Source organism: Alosa alosa, chromosome 7 (assembly GCF_017589495.1).
Source record: "Alosa alosa isolate M-15738 ecotype Scorff River chromosome 7, AALO_Geno_1.1, whole genome shotgun sequence".
Taxonomy (NCBI): domain Eukaryota; kingdom Metazoa; phylum Chordata; class Actinopteri; order Clupeiformes; family Clupeidae; genus Alosa; species Alosa alosa.
In genome coordinates, this window is record NC_063195.1 from 13189213 (window position 1) to 13209212 (window position 20000).

At 45.1% G+C, this 20000-nt stretch overlaps 1 protein-coding gene across 1 annotated transcript in view; it reads right to left on the reverse strand.

Moving 5' to 3' along the window:
* Positions 1-20000, reverse strand: part of LOC125298239 (epsin-3-like) — a 37677-nt gene that overhangs the window by 17622 nt on the left and 55 nt on the right. Inside the window, 3 exon segments of the mRNA XM_048248944.1 lie at positions 224-497; positions 877-1041; positions 19753-20000. The exon segment at positions 19753-20000 is cut by the window's right edge and continues 55 nt beyond it. Coding sequence (XP_048104901.1) covers positions 224-292 — 69 coding nt within the window. The 5' untranslated portion in view covers positions 293-497; positions 877-1041; positions 19753-20000.

The following is a 20000-nucleotide window of genomic DNA, read 5'->3' on the forward strand; positions in this document are numbered from 1 at the left end:
CATATGTCCATATGTTAGCTTTTTAATTCATGGAACAGTGCACTGCAGTCAATGTCACCCTGCCCTTAATATAATGCTGCGTGTCCAAACTTAATACAACTATAACTATGTAATAATCAATCATCAAACATGGGAGCATCGAAGGGAGGATGCTGATGCTCTAGTGACCATGAATAGAATACAGAGTGGAGGACGTGACAGGTATAAAGTTAGGAAGCTGCACCTTGATCTCGGCCTCAGAGTAGTTGTGCACGATGTTCTTCACCTGCCGACGGAGCGCCGAGGTCGTCATGGTGATGGCTGGATGGAGAGCGTTGAGTGTGTGTGTGTGTGTCTGTTTGTGTGTGTGTGTGTCTGTTTGTGTGTGTGTGTGTGTGTGTGTGTGCGCGTGTGTTTGTGTGTCTGAGTGAGTGTTCGTGTGGGAGTGTGTTAGCGTGGTGTTGGGAAAGAGGAACTAGTTATCGACACAGTGGGGACAGGGGGACCAAGGACTGCCACTGAAGAACAGAAAGAGAGAAAAAAAGAGAGAGGGAGACAGACAAAGGGAGGGAAAGAGAGAGAGATAATGTTAATTAAAACAGCAATAAGACAGCAGGGAAAAGGGATGTGTAGATAAACAGGAAGATACATTTCCTAAATACATTAAATGTACATTATTGTGTGTATAATTATGTATTTACTGCATATATTATGCATCTCCATGTTATGCATCACTTTATGTATCTAATGCATTTTACGTATTTAGTGGAATAAGACAAAGTAGAAAGAAAAAAAAGAAAGAAAGAAAGAAAGGAAGAAAGAGAGAAAGAAAGAAAGAAAGGAAGAAAGAAAGGAGGTAAAGAAATACACAGTCAGACAAACACAAAGAAAATCCACCTTCTCCTCCTCTTCCTCCTCCTCCTCCTCTTGTCTCAGTGACGGATGATCGTTTGTGCTAGCAGCCGTGGGCCGAGGCTTCCTCCTCCCCACAGCGGTCACTCTTCATGTCCTGCTGCACGCCGCCTCCGTCTCTACCCATAATCCCCTGCTCCGGCCTCACACCTGCGGGAGGAGAACATAAGCACAGGTCCCGGGGTCAGTCTGCCGTCACGGGACTGGTTTGAGATCAAAGGTCAATAAAGCACCAGTGTAGAGAGGAGGGGGGACCACAACCCCCCCTTTTTTTTGTCCCTTTGTCAAGGTCAAAGTCAAAGTGAACTTTAGGGGAAATTCATGTGGACATTGCATGTAACAAACATAATCTTTCAAGACAGACACCACAGACAAGGGAATAAACACATAAATAAAACGTATATGAATAAACACATAAATATAACGTATATGAATAAACACATAAATATAACGTATATGAATGAACACATAAATATAACGTATGAAAAGTAAAGAAAGAAAAACGAGTACAGAATCTGACATTATGTTAAAATAGCGAAGATAATTGTAAAGGAATTAAGACCTGCCATGCAGTTAAGGTAAGATTAAAATGCCTGATATATTTTTGATTGTTATGAAGTCTGATCGTTGTGGGCACAAATGATTTATTGTAATTTTCCACTGTAGAATTCTGCCATTTGACCTGTTAACTTAGACAGTTTTATCGACTCTCTTGCAGTACAAACCCACAGTGTGAGCACAGTAATCACGTCCGACTGAGACGTATGGCGGGATCATGTAGTATATGACTGAGATGTATGGTGTGATCATGTAGTATATGACTGAGATGTGTGATCATGTAGTATATGACTGAGATGTATGGTGTGATCATGTAGTATATGACTGAGATGTATGGTGTGATCATGTAGTATATGACTGAGACGTATGGTGCGATCATGTAGTATATGAATGAGACGTATGTATGACTGAAAAAGAAAACAGTGTCTACTCAGTTTCCACAGCATGTCCATAGAAAGCAGTGAATCAATCCACTGAGGCCAACACTATTAAAGACCTGTGGCACACTTCTAATATTTTGTTTTATTTCACACTTCAAACACACTTCATTTTTTCATTTTTTCAGGTGCTTGTTTTAGTTCACTGCACATTACACATGTTCCGTGTTCCGCAGTGGAACATTTTAATCAAACAATTTGCGTGAACAACATGCTGCTACTTAACAGCCCTCATTCATCTTTGATTACCGTGACTAAGACATTTTCACACACACACACAAACACGCACATACATGCACACACACACACACACACACACACACACACAAACACACCTAAGTACACACACATGCACACACACATAACTGCTCTCAAATTCATATTTGATTACTGTGACTGTAAGACATCTTCACACGCTGGAAAGTAAGAGATGTGGCTCTAGCTCAGTATGAACACCTTAGTTTATTATGAATAGATAGAGAGGTTATGGAGGAAGAACTGGTTTATGATTTATGAAGAGATGACAGAGATGTAAACACGTAGTACGGCGTATATCTGACAAACACTGTCTTATACAAACTGAAGCACAGTCATGTCCACACACTGTTAGACTGCCTCACACACACACACATGCACATTCAGACACACACACACACACACACACACACACTTGGTAACCTAGTTTTACTTCCAAATCGGTATTTCACTGGAGAGCAAGTTAATGGTGAAGGCCTAGTTTGGACTGCTGTGGACTTGGCTTGTGTGTGTGTGTGTGTGTCTGCGTGTGTGTGTGTGTGTGTTTGTGACATTAGAGAGACAGAGCAGAGATAGTGTATGTGTGGGTGTGTGTGAGAGAAAGAATATTTATGTGTGTGTGTATGTGAAAAAAGTGTGTATGTGTGTGCATGTGTGTGTGTGTGCGCGTGTGAGTGCATGTATGTGTGTGGTACAAGGATTTTCCACACATGAGCAACGACATGGAAGAAACCACGGCAACCATTTTGCCATATTTAAGTGGTGAATCGCCATAGCAACAGTGTCCCATGAAGAGCCTTGGTTTGTGTCTACATGCGCTATAGCCACACACACACACACACACACACACACACACACACACACACACACACACACACACACACACACACACACAGAAAGCCAGCTGGCAGCTCCCAGTATGGAGAGACACTGACATACAGGGCGAACTGTTTCACATTTCAAGCCCTGAGAGACAAACAGCTGAGACAAATGAGAGAACACCAACACTGTGAAGTGCCTTTGTCCTACTGCTGCAAATTACTGGTGCCGAGCAGAGCAAAGAAATGAAGACGTTCAATTATCTTTTCATTTGTGCAATCTCCGTCCATGTTCAAGCCAAATTTATGCATGTAGGCTGTAAGAAGGTGAAATAAAATACAATGTTTAATCAATGCAATTATCCCATTTCACATTTTCTGGATGTCTGGCTTCGTTAAACTTGAGTTTAATGATTACCTTGACAGGGTAAAAGGTCTTCCTGTTCCTCTCCTCCCTGCAGACTGTACTGTACTTTACAGCTGAGTAACTTTCTACAACTCATCTTCCAACCTAAACCTCAACAAAATTGACAAAGACGTTTTGAAAAAAGTGCTGCATTTTTACTTGATCAGTTTGTTGACCACAGACATTCTGCAAGTGGTGATAGCTTTGGAATTTCAGCAGAAGTTGGTGACCAAGGTGGTGACACCTTGTGAAATGGCCTAACTGATAAAGTACAAAAAACAAATACAAACACTGCAAATGTAAACAACATAACAATGGAATGTTTGATGAATATGGAATGTTTTGAGTAAACATGGCCACTAGTGGAATGTTTGGAGTAAATTACTATAGTGACAGAGACAGAGGAGAACAAAAAAGCAAGATGTGATGAGAAAGAGAAATAAGTGGAAATGAGGGAGAGAAAGGATGTGGAAAACAGAGATAAGAAAAAAGAGAAAGAGAGAAAGAAGGAGAAAGGTAAGCAAGGGGGGAAAGAAAGCAAGGAGGTCAGCACATTAATCAAGAGTGCCGAGTAGGACACTCACTCACGGGCACACACACACAAACTGACTCACAAACACACACACACAAACTGACTCACAGGCACACACACACCTGCATTTGCTCTCTTCTGTAGGATACCAATGGGGTCAAACAAGTTCACACCTGTTCTTGTTTTTGTCATTATGCAGAAAGTCCTGACTCATTAATACACACAAACACATACTCCCTCACACACGCATGCATGCATGTACGCGCGCGCGCGCACACACACACAGACATACACAGTAGTTTAATGTTTAATATAACATTAAATAGATTTTAGATTGCAAAAATGACATCTATTAATTAGATGTTTTGCACACACACACACTACTGACTATTAAGGCAATTTCTAAAAGGAGTCTGATAGTGAAATTCTTTCTCTCACACCAACAACCACCCACCCACCCACACGTGCACACACGCACGTGCACACACACACACACACACATTTGCACTTGGACATAGAACAATATGGATTACCTCATTTTATCTTTATGTGTGTGTGTGTGTCCACCATATTCTCTGTATGTGTGTATATGTATGTGTGTGTGTGTGTGTGTGTGTGTGTGTGTGTGTGTGTGTGTGTGTGGTAAAGGGCATCTATCCGTCCCATCCCAGAGGCACGTCCACCTCATGTGTATATGCTGATACCCTCCAAAACAACTCGTTCCTGTTAGACCAGCGCAATTCAATCCCACCGGCCCTCCTCTCCTCTCCTCCCCTCTCCTCTCCCTCCTCCTCTCCTCTCCCTCTCCCTCTCCCTCTCCTCTCCCCCTCCCCTCCTCTCCTCTCCTCTCCCTCTCCCTCTCCTCTCCTCTCCTCCCCTCCCTCCCTCCTCTCCTCTCCTCTCCTCTCCTCTCCTCTCCCTTTGCCCCTGTTCTCTCATCCTCTCCTCTACCCCCCACCCCCAGTTCTCTCATCATCTCTCCTTCTTGTTGTTTGTTCTCGCCTCTCCTCTTTCACCTCTGTAGAACCGGCAGAACAGAGAACAGAACGTGTGGAACACAGAATGGAGGACATGCTAACTGAGCAGCGCTGGCCTGGGTGGATGCGTCTGCGGAACCCAACGGCATCACTTCAAACTTGTAATGTTTCAGAATGAAATGGAACGAAAGCCGTTCTAGTGGAACATTTGTGCTTGCCAGGTGTTCTAAGAAAGTTTTATTGAAATGCCTGGAGAGAGACATAATGACAGACTGAACTACATAAACCAGTTGGAACCTCTAAGAATTAAAAGGAGCCATCCAGCGGATTTTTCACATTGAGTTCCGTTTCGAGGTCACCGAGTACTGTTCGTATGAAAACAATCGGTTTTACAGTACCTTGCTCGAGTTGCTACAGCTAACAGCTAAAGCAGCGAGGCAGCTACAGTGCTACCCTCCGGGGGCATGAATATGGAGGCTCGAGAACATGCATCCAGAGTGTAGCGTTGTAGCTGCCTCGCTGAAAACCAGTTGTTTCCTGTTTCCTTTTTCCTCCATGTTGACAGTACTCAGTGACCTCGAGAAACTTAAGATCTATGTGAAAAATTGCCGGATTTGTCCTTTAACACTTAGGGCCCTAATTTAAATCAATACTTAAATCTAATTTTGGTGGGCAAAATGCGAAGGATGAGGTCTAATTAATAATGATGAAACATCCATTTGCTAATATAATACCAATACCCAGAAAGACACAGGATTAGCCAAAATGATTTAATTTATTTATCTTTTATTAGTTTTGTATTATTTATTTATTTGTTTATTTATTTCACTCAAACATTGGCTGATCAGCTCAATGCTCCCACGTGCCACATGCACTTTGCCTGTTATTTTAATTAGGGTCCTTAAAGTTATTCTGTTCAACTGTTTGCCTGGAACTATGATACCATTGGTTATTACAACTTTTTAGGGGGACCACTTTATGTATTATATTACAGAAATATTTAACAAACATTTTATTTATTTCATTCAGAGCTTGCTTGTCTGCATTCAACCCACAACTACACACTGTTATGATTGAAACCTGCCCATCACCCTGATTATGGCTTCTGCAATAGATTGTGTTATTTGTAGGCCTACACTGTTTATCAGCTCTGTTGCCTTGGTGATTATCTTGGATATTAGCAAGAACTGAACATCGCAGATGTGTTCATATCCTCCATTCATGGGAGCATTAGGGAACAATTAAGGATGTGAAGTTCAGCAACAAATTGCCTTCCACTTCCTCACAGACTCCTAGAGGCATGTCCCTGATCTCTAGATGCTGATAAGATAACAGAGCAACACTTTGTCTTCCTGCTCTCCTAGAAGAGCACACCATAGACACACCATAGACTATGAACGACACTCAATATCTGCTCAATGTCTATGGTATTCTACTATATACTTCTGTTATGTACCCCCATCTCTCTCTCTCTCAATTCAGTTCAATTAAATTTCAATTCAAGAAAGCTTTATTGGCATGAACGTTTCAGGAACATTATTGCCAAAGCTCAATTACATGTACACAAAAATATAAATAAATGAATTTTATCTCTCTCTCTCACACTCTCTCTCTATCTCCTGTCATTTCCCTATATAACAGGAGAAAGAGATGACATAGGGACTACTACTACTACTACTACTACTACTACTACTACTACTACTACGATGTAATCACTATGTTAGGAGCAAGCTTATTTACCAGTCCTACTGTAGTACACTGTCTTATAGAATGTGTGTTAAATCTAAGCTTGATGTGATGAGACGTATCAAACTACCGGTATTACTAAATTAACTATTACCTAGTGAAAACCCCCTTTTGTGAAAAGAAACCTTATGAATAAGTGCACAGATTAGTAACTAGTACATTGTCATCATATTGCCAAGATGGCGTCATTAGTCTCTGTAGTGACATGCAGATGTAGTGGACTAATATTGTGGCTTGTGTGTGTGTGTGTGTGTGTGTGTGTGTGTGTGTGTGTGTGTGTGTGTGTGTGGGTGTGTTTGTGTGTGGGTGTGTTTGTGTGTGTGTGTGTGTGTGTGTATGAGTCACCGTGTGTGTAGGTGGACAAGGCTCACGGTGAGATCAGCTGTCAATCACTAACACTGCCCACAGAGGCATGGCGGCCATCTTGTGATTAATATGCATGACCACGCAGCTCTCCTTCATCAAACCCACCACCTCCACTCACATTATCTCTCTCTCTGTGTCTCATTCCCTCCTCCTCCACCTCTCACTCACTCTACCTCTCTCTCTCTCTCCCTCTCTCTGTCTCATTCCCTCCTCCTCCACCTCCACCACTCACTCACTCTACCTCTCTCTCCTCTCTCTCTCTCTCTCTCTGTCTCATTCCCTCCTCCTCCTCCACCACCACCACTCTACCTCTCTCTCCTCTCTCTCTCTCTCTCTCTCCCTCTCTCTGTGTCTCATTCCCTCCTCCTCCTCCTCCACCTCTCACTCACTCTACCTCTCTCTCTCTCTCTCTCTCCCTCTCTGTCTCATTCCCTCCTCCTCCTCCACCACTCACTCTACCTCTCTCTCTCTCTCTCCCTCTCTCTGTGTCTCATTCCCTCCTCCTCCTCCTCCACCTCACTCACTCTACCTCTCTCTCTCTCTCTCTGTGTCTCATTCCCTCCTCCTCCACCACCACTCACTCACTCTACCTCTCTCTCTCTCCCTCTCTCTGTGTCTCATTCCCTCCTCCTCCACCTCCACCACTCACTCACTCTACCTCTCTCTCTCCCTCTCTCTGTGTCTCATTCCCTCCTCCTCCACCTCCACCACTCACTCACTCTACCTCTCTCTCTCTCTCTCCCTCTCTCTGTGTCTCATTCCCTCCTCCTCCACCTCCACCACTCACTCACTCTACCTCTCTCTCTCTCTCTCCCTCTCTCTGTGTCTCATTCCCTCCTCCTCCTCCTCCACCTCTCACTCACTCTACCTCTCTCTCTCTCTCTCTCTCTGTGTCTCATTCCCTCCTCCTCCACCTCCACCACCACCACCTACCTCTCTCTCTCTCCTCTCTCTGTGTCTCATTCCTCCTCCTCCTCCACCACCACCACCTACCTCTCTCCTCTCTCTCTGTGTCTCATTCCCTCCTCCTCCACCTCCACCACTCACTCACTCTACCTCTCTCTCTCTCCCTCTCTCTGTGTCTCATTCCCTCCTCCTCCACCTCCACCACTCACTCACTCTACCTCTCTCTCTGTGTCTCATTCTCCTCCTCCACCACCACCACTCTACCTCTCTCTCTCCTCTCTGTGTCTCATTCCCTCCTCCTCCTCCTCCACCTCTCACTCACTCTACCTCTCTCTCTCTCTCTCCCTCTCTCTGTCTCATTCCTCCTCCTCCCTCCACCACTCACTCCTCTCTCTCTCTCTCTCCCTCTCTCTGTCTCATTCCCTCCTCCTCCTCCACCTCCACCACTCCTCCTCTACCTCTCTCTCCTCTCTCTCCCTCTCTCTCTCCCTCTCTCTGTGTCTCATTCCCTCCTCCTCCACCTCCACCACTCACTCACTCTCCCTCTCTCTCTCTCCCTCTCTCTGTGTCTCATTCCCTCCTCCTCCACCTCCACCACTCCTCCTCTACCTCTCTCTCTCCCCACTCTCTGTGTCTCATTCCACTCCTCCTCCACCTCCACCACTCACTCACTCTACCTCTCTCTCTCTCCCTCTCTTCTGTGTCTCATTCCCTCCTCCTCCACCTCCACCACTCACTCCTCTACCTCTCTCTCTCTCTCTCCCCACTCTCTCTGTCTCATTCCTCCTCCTCCTCCTCCACCACTCACTCACTCTACCTCTCTCTCTCTCCCTCTCTCTGTGTCTCATTCCCTCCTCCTCCACCTCCACCACTCACTCACTCTACCTCTCTCTCTCTCCCTCTCTCTGTGTCTCATTCCCTCCTCCTCCTCCTCCACCACTCACTCACTCTACCTCTCTCTCTCTCCCTCTCTCTGTGTCTCATTCCCTCCTCCTCCACCACTCACTCACTCTACCTCTCTCTCCCTCTCTCTGTCTCATTCCTCCTCCTCCACCACTCACTCACTCTACCTCTCTCTCTCTCCCTCTCTCTGTGTCTCATTCCCTCCTCCTCCTCCACCACTCACTCTACCTCTCTCTCTCTCTGTCTCATTCCTCCTCCTCCACCTCCACCACCACTCACTCACTCTACCTCTCTCTCTCTCCCTCTCTCACAATGTCTCATTCCACTCCTCCTCCACCACCTCACTCACTCCCTACCTCTCTCTCATGGGTCTCATCTTTCTACACTCACATCAAATTCTTTCACACACACATCTCCTTTCTAGGTCTCCATTCTCCATTCCACCATACACACTCTACTTCTCTCATTTTCTTGACTCTCTCTCTCTGTCTCATTCTCGTCACCTCCACCACCATATTCACTCTATCACTCTCTTTCTGTCTCTCATTCTCTCTCTCATCTCCCTCCTTCTGTCACACAATCCCTCTCTCTCTCTCTCTCTCTCTCTCTCTTTCGCTCTCTGATGAGAGACTTCTATTCTCACTCTTGTTCTCTTTTTCCTCCTCTCTCTCTGTTTTTTCTCTTGCACTCCTCCATTTCTACAAAATCACCCTCCCTTTTCTGTCTTTTTCTGGCACACAGACACTCTGTGGTTAATTAGAATGCAGTGAGGGGAACTCCATTGCCCTTGTGTGTACACCTCTAGCTGGTGTCAACAGAGGAGAACCCTGGCAATGTAACAGGGCTGTCTTAGAACACACACACACACACACACACACACACACACACACACACACACACACACACACACACACACACACACACACACATACTTACACACATATACGCACACACACACACACACAAGCAAGTAGAATGTCACATTTTGAGCAGATTCCTGTTTACATAGCAATCAACATTGTTCCAAATGTGTGTGTGTCTATTTGTTGTCTGTTGCGTATTGTGCATGATGCGTGTATGTCGTGTAATGTCAAATAATCTCAATGAGTGTTAGAGATAGAAAAACAGACACAGACAGACAGAGAGAGAGAGAGGGGGGGGGGGGAAGAAGAAGAGATAAATCAGCACTTTCAGCTTTCAATGTCAAAGCCTTCAAACCCACAGGAACTCAGCACACAGTCCACTGAGGCCTATCTCTCCCCTTCAGCCAACTACAGAGCATTCAAGATCAATATGATCTATAGACGTTTACCAGACACCAACAGCAGGGAAATCAACACTGAGAAATTAAAAAAATATTTATATATTTTTTTCTTCTGTTTGAGCAGACAGAGGTATGAGTCAATTCAAGAGAGAACTCTTCTTCACTGAAGGGGGACAAAAAATCTTTAGAAAAATGTTTACATACATCTCCCTGTAGCAAGTCAGCACTCAACCATCTCGAGAACTAATAAACTGGTGTGAGAAGAGACATACTGTAGAGTGGAGATGACAGAGGGAGAGAGAGAAAGAGAGAGAGAGATAGAGACAAAGAGAGAGAGAGGCTGAAGGACAGATCCAGAGAATAAAATAAAGCACTGCAGCAAAAGAGAAAAATAAACACAAGACAGAGACGGAGAGCGTCATTTGTTCAAGATGTTATTTGTTCACTTGGGAGTTATTACCTCCATCAAGGTGGTGAGGTTTTGTCAGTGTGTCTGCCTGTGTGTGTGCAAAAACAAAGGTGGAGGATTGGCTGAGGAGGAACCCATTACACTTTTGATCCATACAACCATTTACAGTAATAGATAGATGAGAAGAGAGATGATAGACAGATAGATAGATATATTGACAAACAGACAGACATACAGTATATAGACATATACAGTATATTACATAAATAGTTAGATAGATAGATATATAGATAGATAGATGCTAGACTGATCCCAAAAAAAGTTTAGGAACATAAGAATCGGTCAAAATTCTTACTGTCAGGTGATAGTTTTTTTACAACCCCTACTTTTGACTGAGCACACCAGGCTGCCGATGTTTTCTAGCGCCATCGATCGGGACAGTGGTGACACAGGGTCGGAGAGGAGGAGGACCGGCTGCACTGGAGATTGATTAAGACACAGAACTGGGTCGAGGAGGCAGAGGGAGGAAGGGAGAGGAAGGGATAGAGAGGGAGAGAGAGGAAGGGATATAGAGAGAGAGAGGAAGGGAAGAGAGGGAGAGAGAGGAAGGGATAGAGAGGGAGAGAGAGGAAGGGAAAGAGAGGGAGAGAGAGGAAGGGATAGAGAGGGAGAGAGGAAGGGAAAGAGAGGGAGAGAGAGGAAGGGATATAGAAGGAGAGGGAGAGAGAGGAAGGGATAGAGAGGGAGAGTAGAGGAAGGATACAGAGGAGAGAGAGGAAGGGATGGGAGAGGGAGAGAGAAGGAAAAGAGAGGGAGAGAGAGGAAGGAAAGAGAGGGAGAGAGAGGCTGACAGAGGAGAAAAGGAGAAGAGATAGAGAGGAGAGAGAGGAAGGGATAGAGAGGGAGAGGGAGAGAGAGGAAGGGATAGAGAGGGAGAGAGGATGAAGAGAGAAGAGGGATAGAGAGGGAGAGAGAGGAAGGGATAGAGAGGGAGAGAGGATGAAGAGAGAAGAGGGATAGAGAGGGAGAGAGAGGAAGGGATAGAGGGAGAGAGCTAATGACAACAGAAGCATGATATGCTACAGAATGCCATAATGTAAGGAGCTGCCACTAGGGGAAAAGTGATTAAAGTGATTAAAAGTGTTTCCCATATATTGACTTATTTGTGGTGGCCCATTACAATATCAACATTGACCACCACACAATGATTTTCCAGGTTGTACTACATTGTGCTTAAATCTGGTTAGCATTGGCACCACGCTCGCAGCTAATTTGTTAAAAACTGTTGCATTTAAGTTAATTCTGCAAACCTACCACCACAAATATAATTAAATTCTGTGGGAAACACTGAGCTGTATCAGAGTATTTGTGTGTCCATGTATGTACCGGTATGTTCGTGATGATTATGGCTCAGTCAAATTCCCCTGAAAAAACAGTTGAAATAAAATGTATGTATGTATTTATTTGTATTTATTTATTTACTTCCTACATATTGTTTTTACTTTAACCGCTCCATGTCAATTGTTTATGCTTTATATTTTGTTGTATTGTAGGTCCAGTGCAGTGAGAGAGGGCTGAGAGAGGTGGAAGATGAAGAGGAAGAGGAACACTCAGATGGAGTCTATGAGCAGAGAGAGAGAGGAGGAAGAAGAGGCAGGTAAGAGTCTAAGAACAGCAAAACGAGTGAAACTAGAGGGATAGAGAGAAATGGGAGAGAGGGAGTGAGAGAGGAGAAAGAAGAGGCAGGGAAGAGTCTAAGAACAGCAAAACGAGTGAAACTAGAGGGATAGAGAGAAATGGGAGAGAGGGAGTGAGAGAGGAGAAAGAAGAGGAATGGGAAGAGTCTAAGAACATAAAAAAAGGGAACTAAAGGATAGGTAGAAATGGGAAGGAGGAAAGGGGGATGAAGAGACAGGGAAGAGAGATACAGTGAGGAGAACCAGACAGGGGAGTGAGAGAGAATGAAAGGGAGACAGAGGGAGAACGAGAGAGGGAGGATGAGAGAGAGGAGAGGGAGAGGAAGAGGGAGAGAGAGCGAGGGAGAGAGAATGAGGGAGAGGGAGAGAGGAGTGAGAGAGGGAGAAAGGACGAGACAGATGTGGGCCTCATCTGGAGTCTCGTAACAGAACATCTGACAAATCAACCCCACCGTCGGTCTGTAAGCCAAAAACCTCATGGCTGATCAAACCCATTCTGCCCCAAAATGACTTGCGTGCCTGGTGTGATTAAACCGACCTCCTGAACGCAATAGAGCTGTAAGCACAGCGGGACATTCCGTCCTTTCAGCGAGAGGACCTCCACAGCTTATCATCTGCACGGTTAACTCATTACATAAACTCAGCCCAGACAACATATGGACACTCTCCAGCTGAGATGAGCTGGCTTTAAAAACTACTAAACTGACTCAAACGGAAACACAATGAGAGGAATGATGGCTCAAGCAAAAGTTCTATCCGGGAAAACCCGTAATTACTATCCGGATGTCAATTATAGCAATATTACTTATATACTGTAAGTGGCTTTGAAGAAGAACGTCCAAATACTGTAAACACAATTATAAAAATAATTGACATCATCCATTCATTCAGTGCTACTAACTTGAGCAAAATACATTCAGCTGGAGGAATCATAGTCAATGTCATCCATTCATTCATTGCTACTAACTAACCAATAGGAAATGCATGCGTGTGTTAGAACTGTTGCGTCTCATCCCTCTGCTGGCAAGCAAGGAGGCCCCAGAAGTGGAAATTGGGACACTGTGATATGTCATTTTGCAAACCCCTTCATCTGACTGCCCTTCACCAACTCTCTATCTCTCTACTAGAATGCGCTATAATCGACCACATGCATTATGTTAATGCAAATATAAATGTGAATATATACGTCCATGTGGTGAGAGAGGCATAAGGAGGCTGTTGCCTTTTGAGTTCCCTCACACAGGAAAGCCCTGTGCTGTGCTGTGCTGTGCGTCTGTGAGGAGACCTGGGCGCTTAGCTGGGCATGACGGTGATTTATGGCCATGGGAAGTAGGCTGCGCTACGGGGGAAAGCAGGACGGAGGAGGAAGAGGATGGGGAATTAGGCGATGAAGAGAGCTGGTCTCCAGTGAGAACAGGGTGTGTACGCGTTCAGAGCAGCAATCACTGTTTCAGTGTCTTGCATCACATTATACCGCCGCTGTGGTTAGACCGCCTTATGGAAGGCCGGAAATAGTTATGGGCTAGCTTGATGACCACAACTCTTCTGGAATGACTGCCTGTGAGTCTGTGTCATGGAATCATACACTTCAGAGAGACTCAAAACGTCACATTGAGAGTGACAAGGTTTGCAAGCAGCATGCGACGTGATGCACATCGGTCACCCACAAATCTGCAAAAATCTGTCAGCATCCAACGCACAGATTGTGGGAATACTGAGTGGACATAATTAGGTTATTGCCTAGGATCTAGCAGTTCTCAGTTCAGCACTGAAAATCTTCCCTTTCTCAGTAGGTCTGCTCCGAGACAGAAAGTGTCCCTGATTAGCATACACATGCTGTGTTTGGCTCATCAGGAGTAACACTGACAGGTTTCTTCAGGTGAGAGCCAGGAAATAGGGGAAAGCCAGCAGAGAAACGCTGCATTTGAGAAGCCCAGCTCTAGACCTGTAAGTCGCTTTGGATGGAAACGTCTGCTAAATGAAAAACCATCAATCATCATATTGAATCATCATTAACATTTGCACAACGGTTAGTCCTAATGCCATTGTTTATGTCAAGATAGTCAAACTGTTTTGTCTTGTTGTCAATATGACTTACGGTATAAGTATTTTCTTATGACCAATGCAAAAGGCAGCACTATTTTCAATTTCAAAACTACAAAGGAGTACTACAAAGGGTTCATTGCAAGACAATTGATGTGTTTCAAAGGTTTTTGTCTGTTGACAGCCATTGTGACAGTATAAAGAAAACAATAGCTTTTACAGCATTGGGCCAATGAAGACAGTAAAACACACCTTGTTCAGAGCGGTGCACCACTGTACATCTTTCTATACATCCTGACGTTCCTGTCTGTCAGGTCACATATATTTATATAACACACTATGACACTAGCTAGTTCAACACATTTCGACAATCGATTAAATAAGGCCAGTGTGTTTTATGTTGTAGGACAGGAGTGTCAAACTCATACAGGAAGTGGGCCGGATTTGTTGGAATGAGACCTCACGGGGGCCGTCATTGTTGTGGTCATTTTTTATTTCTCTGCATTGGTATCAGAGTGTTGTTTGACTATATACTCCTTTACTACAGTACACCCACTCATAAGCAAACAAGTACAAATCATTTACTCGTCATATCCTGCTCTTTCTCTCTTGAAACACCCAATTTCCATGTCAGTTTTTTGGCCTCTTCCTTCCTGGGGATGATTTGCAGTGCTATGTTTAATCAATTTATTACAGAAATTGCTTATTACAAATTGTGGATGTGAATATCTTCTTTCTAATTTTCCCTTCCTACCCAAAACATCTGGGGGGCCGTATGAAACTTGCTGGCGGGTCTGATCTGGTCCCCGGGCCTTATGTTTGACACCCCTGGTGTAGGACTATTCAGCGGGGAAGCAGTATAGTGCATTTTGACCAACATGACATTAGCAACTGAAAACTAAAAAACACAACAGACATTTGTACAAAATCAGTTGCATGGACGTACTGTTATTTGTTCAAGATGGGGAAAAACTGCTTTAATGACGTGCACAAAAGATGAGATGATTTGGAGTTTGAACAGATTTGAGAATTTCAATTCTGATCTGAGAAATGCAACAAAGCAACCGAGAAAAGCTGTAAGGGATAGGGAGAGGTGACAGATATTAAGCACATGTGTCATGGGCCTGATTCAATTAAACACCAGGATGGTGCCTTCTTGATAACGCCAGTGAAATGCTCAAAGGCTATTCTGCTGGTGAGGCTTTTTTGGCCCACAAAGGTTGCTTTGTTGGTGATTCTGTTTTTGACGGTAAATAGGCTTGGTTGTTGATTGGCCGCTGAGAGAAATCCCCTACCTATGGGCCCAGCTGTGAATATCTGCAATCTGAAAAGTGACACAGACTTGCACTGGCAGGTTTGCAAATCAAATAACAAATATGATGCATCAAACAGGAACTCTGTGAGAATCTAAATGAGACAAAGCCAGATGGCAGAGGTAGACACAGCACACACACACACACACACACACACACACACACACACACACACACATTTTTGTTAATTATAATGTCTTACAGAAAATTCATTACCCTTGTGTGTACCCCTCTGCTAGTGTCAAGAGGGGAGCTCTGGCATTGTAATACAGCCGTCTTAGGACCACACCACGCCCGAGCCTCCTCTAGACCTCTCTAGGAGCGGGACTGAGACCACACCACGCCTCCTCTAGACCTCTCTAGGAGCGGGACTGAGACCACACCACGCCTCAGCCTCCTCTAGACCTCTCTAGGAGCGGGACTGAGACCACACCCCAGCCTCCTCAAGACCTCTCTAGGAGCGGGACTGAGACCACACCACGCCTCCTCTAGACCTCTCTAGGAGCGGGACTGAGACCACACTGGATGGAAGAGGGAGACTACAGACACTCTGTACAAGGGCTGTCACTGACCCTGTTAAAATCTGGGATTTTTCGTTCACCTAGATCGGATCAAAAGTGGCCAGCACTATATACAAGTGTAAACGACCACTATGATGATTTGTGATCACTCAAAAACACTTACCAAGGTCACCACCCATCTTTGATCACCTATCTTTTGCTGTGTAAAAGCTAATGCGTCCTGATGCATGTGGGCAGTAACAACAAATCTGAATACAAGTGCTCAGCAATGTCGCTAGCTGTCCACCTTGGACACAGGGGAAATGGTGATGTGTGTGTGTGTGTGTGTGTGTGTGTGTGTGTGTGTTGATTGCCTGGGATGTATTTTCAAACCAAGTCTAAAGAGGGGTTAGTTTATGCTTCAGGCTTGGCAATCGACAGCTCTATGGAACTGGAAATACGAAACAGAGAGAGAGAGAGAGAGAGAGAGAGAGAGAGAGAGAGAGTCAGAGATATCTGGCATGAAAAACATTTTGAAGTGTTTGCAGTAAACATCTGAATGTAGAGAGGCCCTTATGAGGAGAGCTGTGAGTTCAGAATCAGCAGAAAGAGAGTATATGTGTGTGTGTATGTGTGTGTGTATGTGTGTGAGTGTGTGTGTGTGTACTTGTGTGTGTGTGTGTGTGTGTGTGTGTGTGTGTGTGTGTGTGTGTGTGTGTGTGTTGTGTGTGTGTGTGTGTGTGTGTGTGTGTGTGTACTTGTGTGTGTGTGTGTGTGTGTGTGTGTACTTGTGTGTGTGTGTGTGTGTGTGTGTGTGTGTGTGTGTGTGAGTAAGAGAAAGAGAGACAGAGGTCACTGGGGATAGATCTTAGTATATGCAGAAGAGGAAGAGAAAGAGAGAGAGAGAGAGAGAACGGTGTAACACTCCATCTGTCTAACCTTCTCACACAATTACACCACTAAAACCCATAAAACATTTAAACCTCAAACTGGCATAGGAGAGGGAGAGAGTGAAACTGAAAGAGAGAGTGTATGAGGGAGAGATATAGGGAGATAGAGAGAGAGAGAGAGAGACAGAGAGAGAGAGAGAGACAGAGAGAAAGATGCACACAATGAGAGATTTCTAAGGGCCCATTTAAACCTCCAAGTGAAATAAGAGGAGAGAATGAGACTGAAAGAGAGTGTGGGTTAAGGGACAGATCCAAGGAGATAGATAGAGAGACAGAGAGAGAGAGAGAGAGAGAGAGAGAGAAAGGGAGAATGGGCCCCATTGAGCCCCAGACGGCTGTAGCAGTGGAGGCTCAAGTGGTGCAGCTGGCTGCCCTCCCAGCTGACGGCTCCACGGTGGCAACGGAGCAGCAGGAGCCCAGACAGACGCCCTCACTGTGGGTCTGGACACGGCCACACGACTCACTGACCGACTGAGAGGGCAGATTATTATGGCCTGCGCCAGCTCCACTGTCCTTTGCAGTGTGGGATTCCTTAGTGCGGTTACAGTACATGTGCAGAACAATCTGATTTTAAAAAGCATCAGCCTGGCTATTATCAGAACACAGAATATTCCTCAAACTATGCATCATTCACAAGAAATAGGCTACAAGATTCAGCTAAACACTAAACATTATTGAACAAGTTTACTTAACTGAACTTCACTGAAAGTTACTGAATGTTAACACGTTACTGAACGCTGGATATTACTGAATGTTATCGAACGTTACTGAACATTATTGAAGTTTACTGACTGTTAGTGTGCGTGACAGGAGAGGGAGAGGACGCGTACCAGTGTGCCCGTGCCCAACACAGAGGCCCCAGGCAGCTCACCGTGGGCCTTCCTCCCCTGCCTGCTGGCTGGTGCCTCCGCCCCAGCAACACACGCAGCCAAACCAGATACTTGACTCTGCTCAGCGGCAGAGGAAATATCTGGGCCATTACCACTGTCGGGCATGCCACTGAGGCCGCCCGACAGATTAGAATTGGGTTTGGCAGGGTTTTTTTTTCTGGTTTTTTTCTATTTCAAGCCTGGGCTAGCGTCTGGCGAGTTTATTGCTGTTGAAAACACCCCTGTTGATGTAATGTTTGACACTGGGGAGGATAGGTTGGTTGAGAGAGTTGGTTTTTAGAGTGTCCTGCTTTTTAGGGTTGATCTGGGACACGTGGTCTCTACAACCCAAATCTTTGTTGTGTGTGTGTGTGTGAGACAGACAGACAGAGAAAGAGCGAGAGAGAGAGAGAGAGAGAGAGAGACTGCAACACTGTCCACCCACATTCCAAAAGACCCCCAATCCCAATCTGGCTGGTGTGGTGTGTGTGTGACAGAAAGAGGGAGATATAGAGGTGCAACTGTCTAGTACACCTACATTCCAACCCCCCAACTGCATGCAGGAAAAGTGGACTCTGTCATTGAGTGGAAGTGTGATGTTTTTCGGCTACTGCTGCTGCTCCAGAAATAGCGCTCGAGTCGGGACAATTTATTGAATCGGCCTTGCACATGAGTAATGAGTGCTGTCTGGCACAAAAAAAAACAAACACACACATTGGGACGAGAGGAGCACGCCCTCGGGACTGGCCTACTGTTGCCACCGTGTGTCTCTCCTCTGTTAACGCCCGCTTACTGTGTCAGTGAAGGGGAATGCCACAGCCAAAGACCAATTACCAAAAACCTCAATCATGTACTGGTATGTACAGTAGACAAAACAATAGTAGAGAAGTAGGCCCTGCACCCAAGCTACTAAACAAATCTTAGAACATTGTTAGTTATGAAGGCTCAACAGAGTTCCACAGATGGATGTAGAACTGACATTAGGGCTGTGCTGAACCAAATCAAAGGTAGATGTCAGGCCTAATGAGTTAGTAAAGTCGTGGTCATATGAACAAAGTGTGATGAAATAATGATTTTCCCGTGTCAACCTTGTTGCTACTGAGGCTTCTCACTGGTTAGCAGGCCTATCAATTGTCAAGGCCTACTCTTTCGGTCTTCGGTTGGCAAATTAAGCCTGAAATTGGGTTCTTTTTCACACATCGTGTTTCTACGAGGATATGTAAACGAAATTTAGGCTACACAGTTTTACTAAAATAAACTCTTATATCTCTCTATATCTTCTAACACTCGCACTTTCTTCCAACTTTCCATTAGCCCAAGATGCCGAGAAATCCACTCAGTCTCTGTGCCTGTCTGTCTGTCTGTGTGTGTGTGTGTGTGAGAGTGTGAATGTGTGTGTGTGTGTGAGTGAGAGAGTGAGAGAGAAAGAGAACTGAACACATGGCATAACGGCACTGCAAGCAAGCGCAGCATCACCTTGCAACGTCAATGTGGAATGTGAATGTATCACGTTGGACGTTGCCGTAGCGGCCGAGTAGGCTACGCTACAGAAATATTGTGCACTTTCTGTGGCGGCAATATGGTATAGTGCGTTACCATCATGACAAGATACTTTTAACCAATGTTTACATTTAAGCTATGCTGTAGTGTAAACATAGGCTCTGCCAGTAACTGAGCGGTGAATCTTGTTATTTCAAGGGTTTAGGATAGATTTTCACTCAATCTGTCATAACAAGAAACAAGGACTCAAACAGGAATATTGCGTCAAAGCATGGATGCGACACTCTTGTTGGCTACAGCCAAAGCTACTGTAGCCTGATGTAGGCATCTTACAGCGTTCACCCCAGCCGAAGGTCTGACCACGATTTAACGACACAAGCACAACCATAGCCAGTGCCCTAACGTAGCCTACCTCCTGTGCCGCGCATCATCCGCTCCGGTTCCCGAAGACTCTGCTCATCACCACGGCCGTCCTCCTCGATAGCGATAACGTTATTGCTGATGCTCGTGTCCAAACGCTAGGCACTAGGGACAAGAGGAATCCAGCTAGCCTCCGCTGCTGTCGAAAACGCGATGGATGAATCGGGAACGAAGGTTGGCGTTGGCCGATTTTTATATTGCATGGGGTGAAGTCGTAGTCGCTGTCAATCGAGGCGTGGG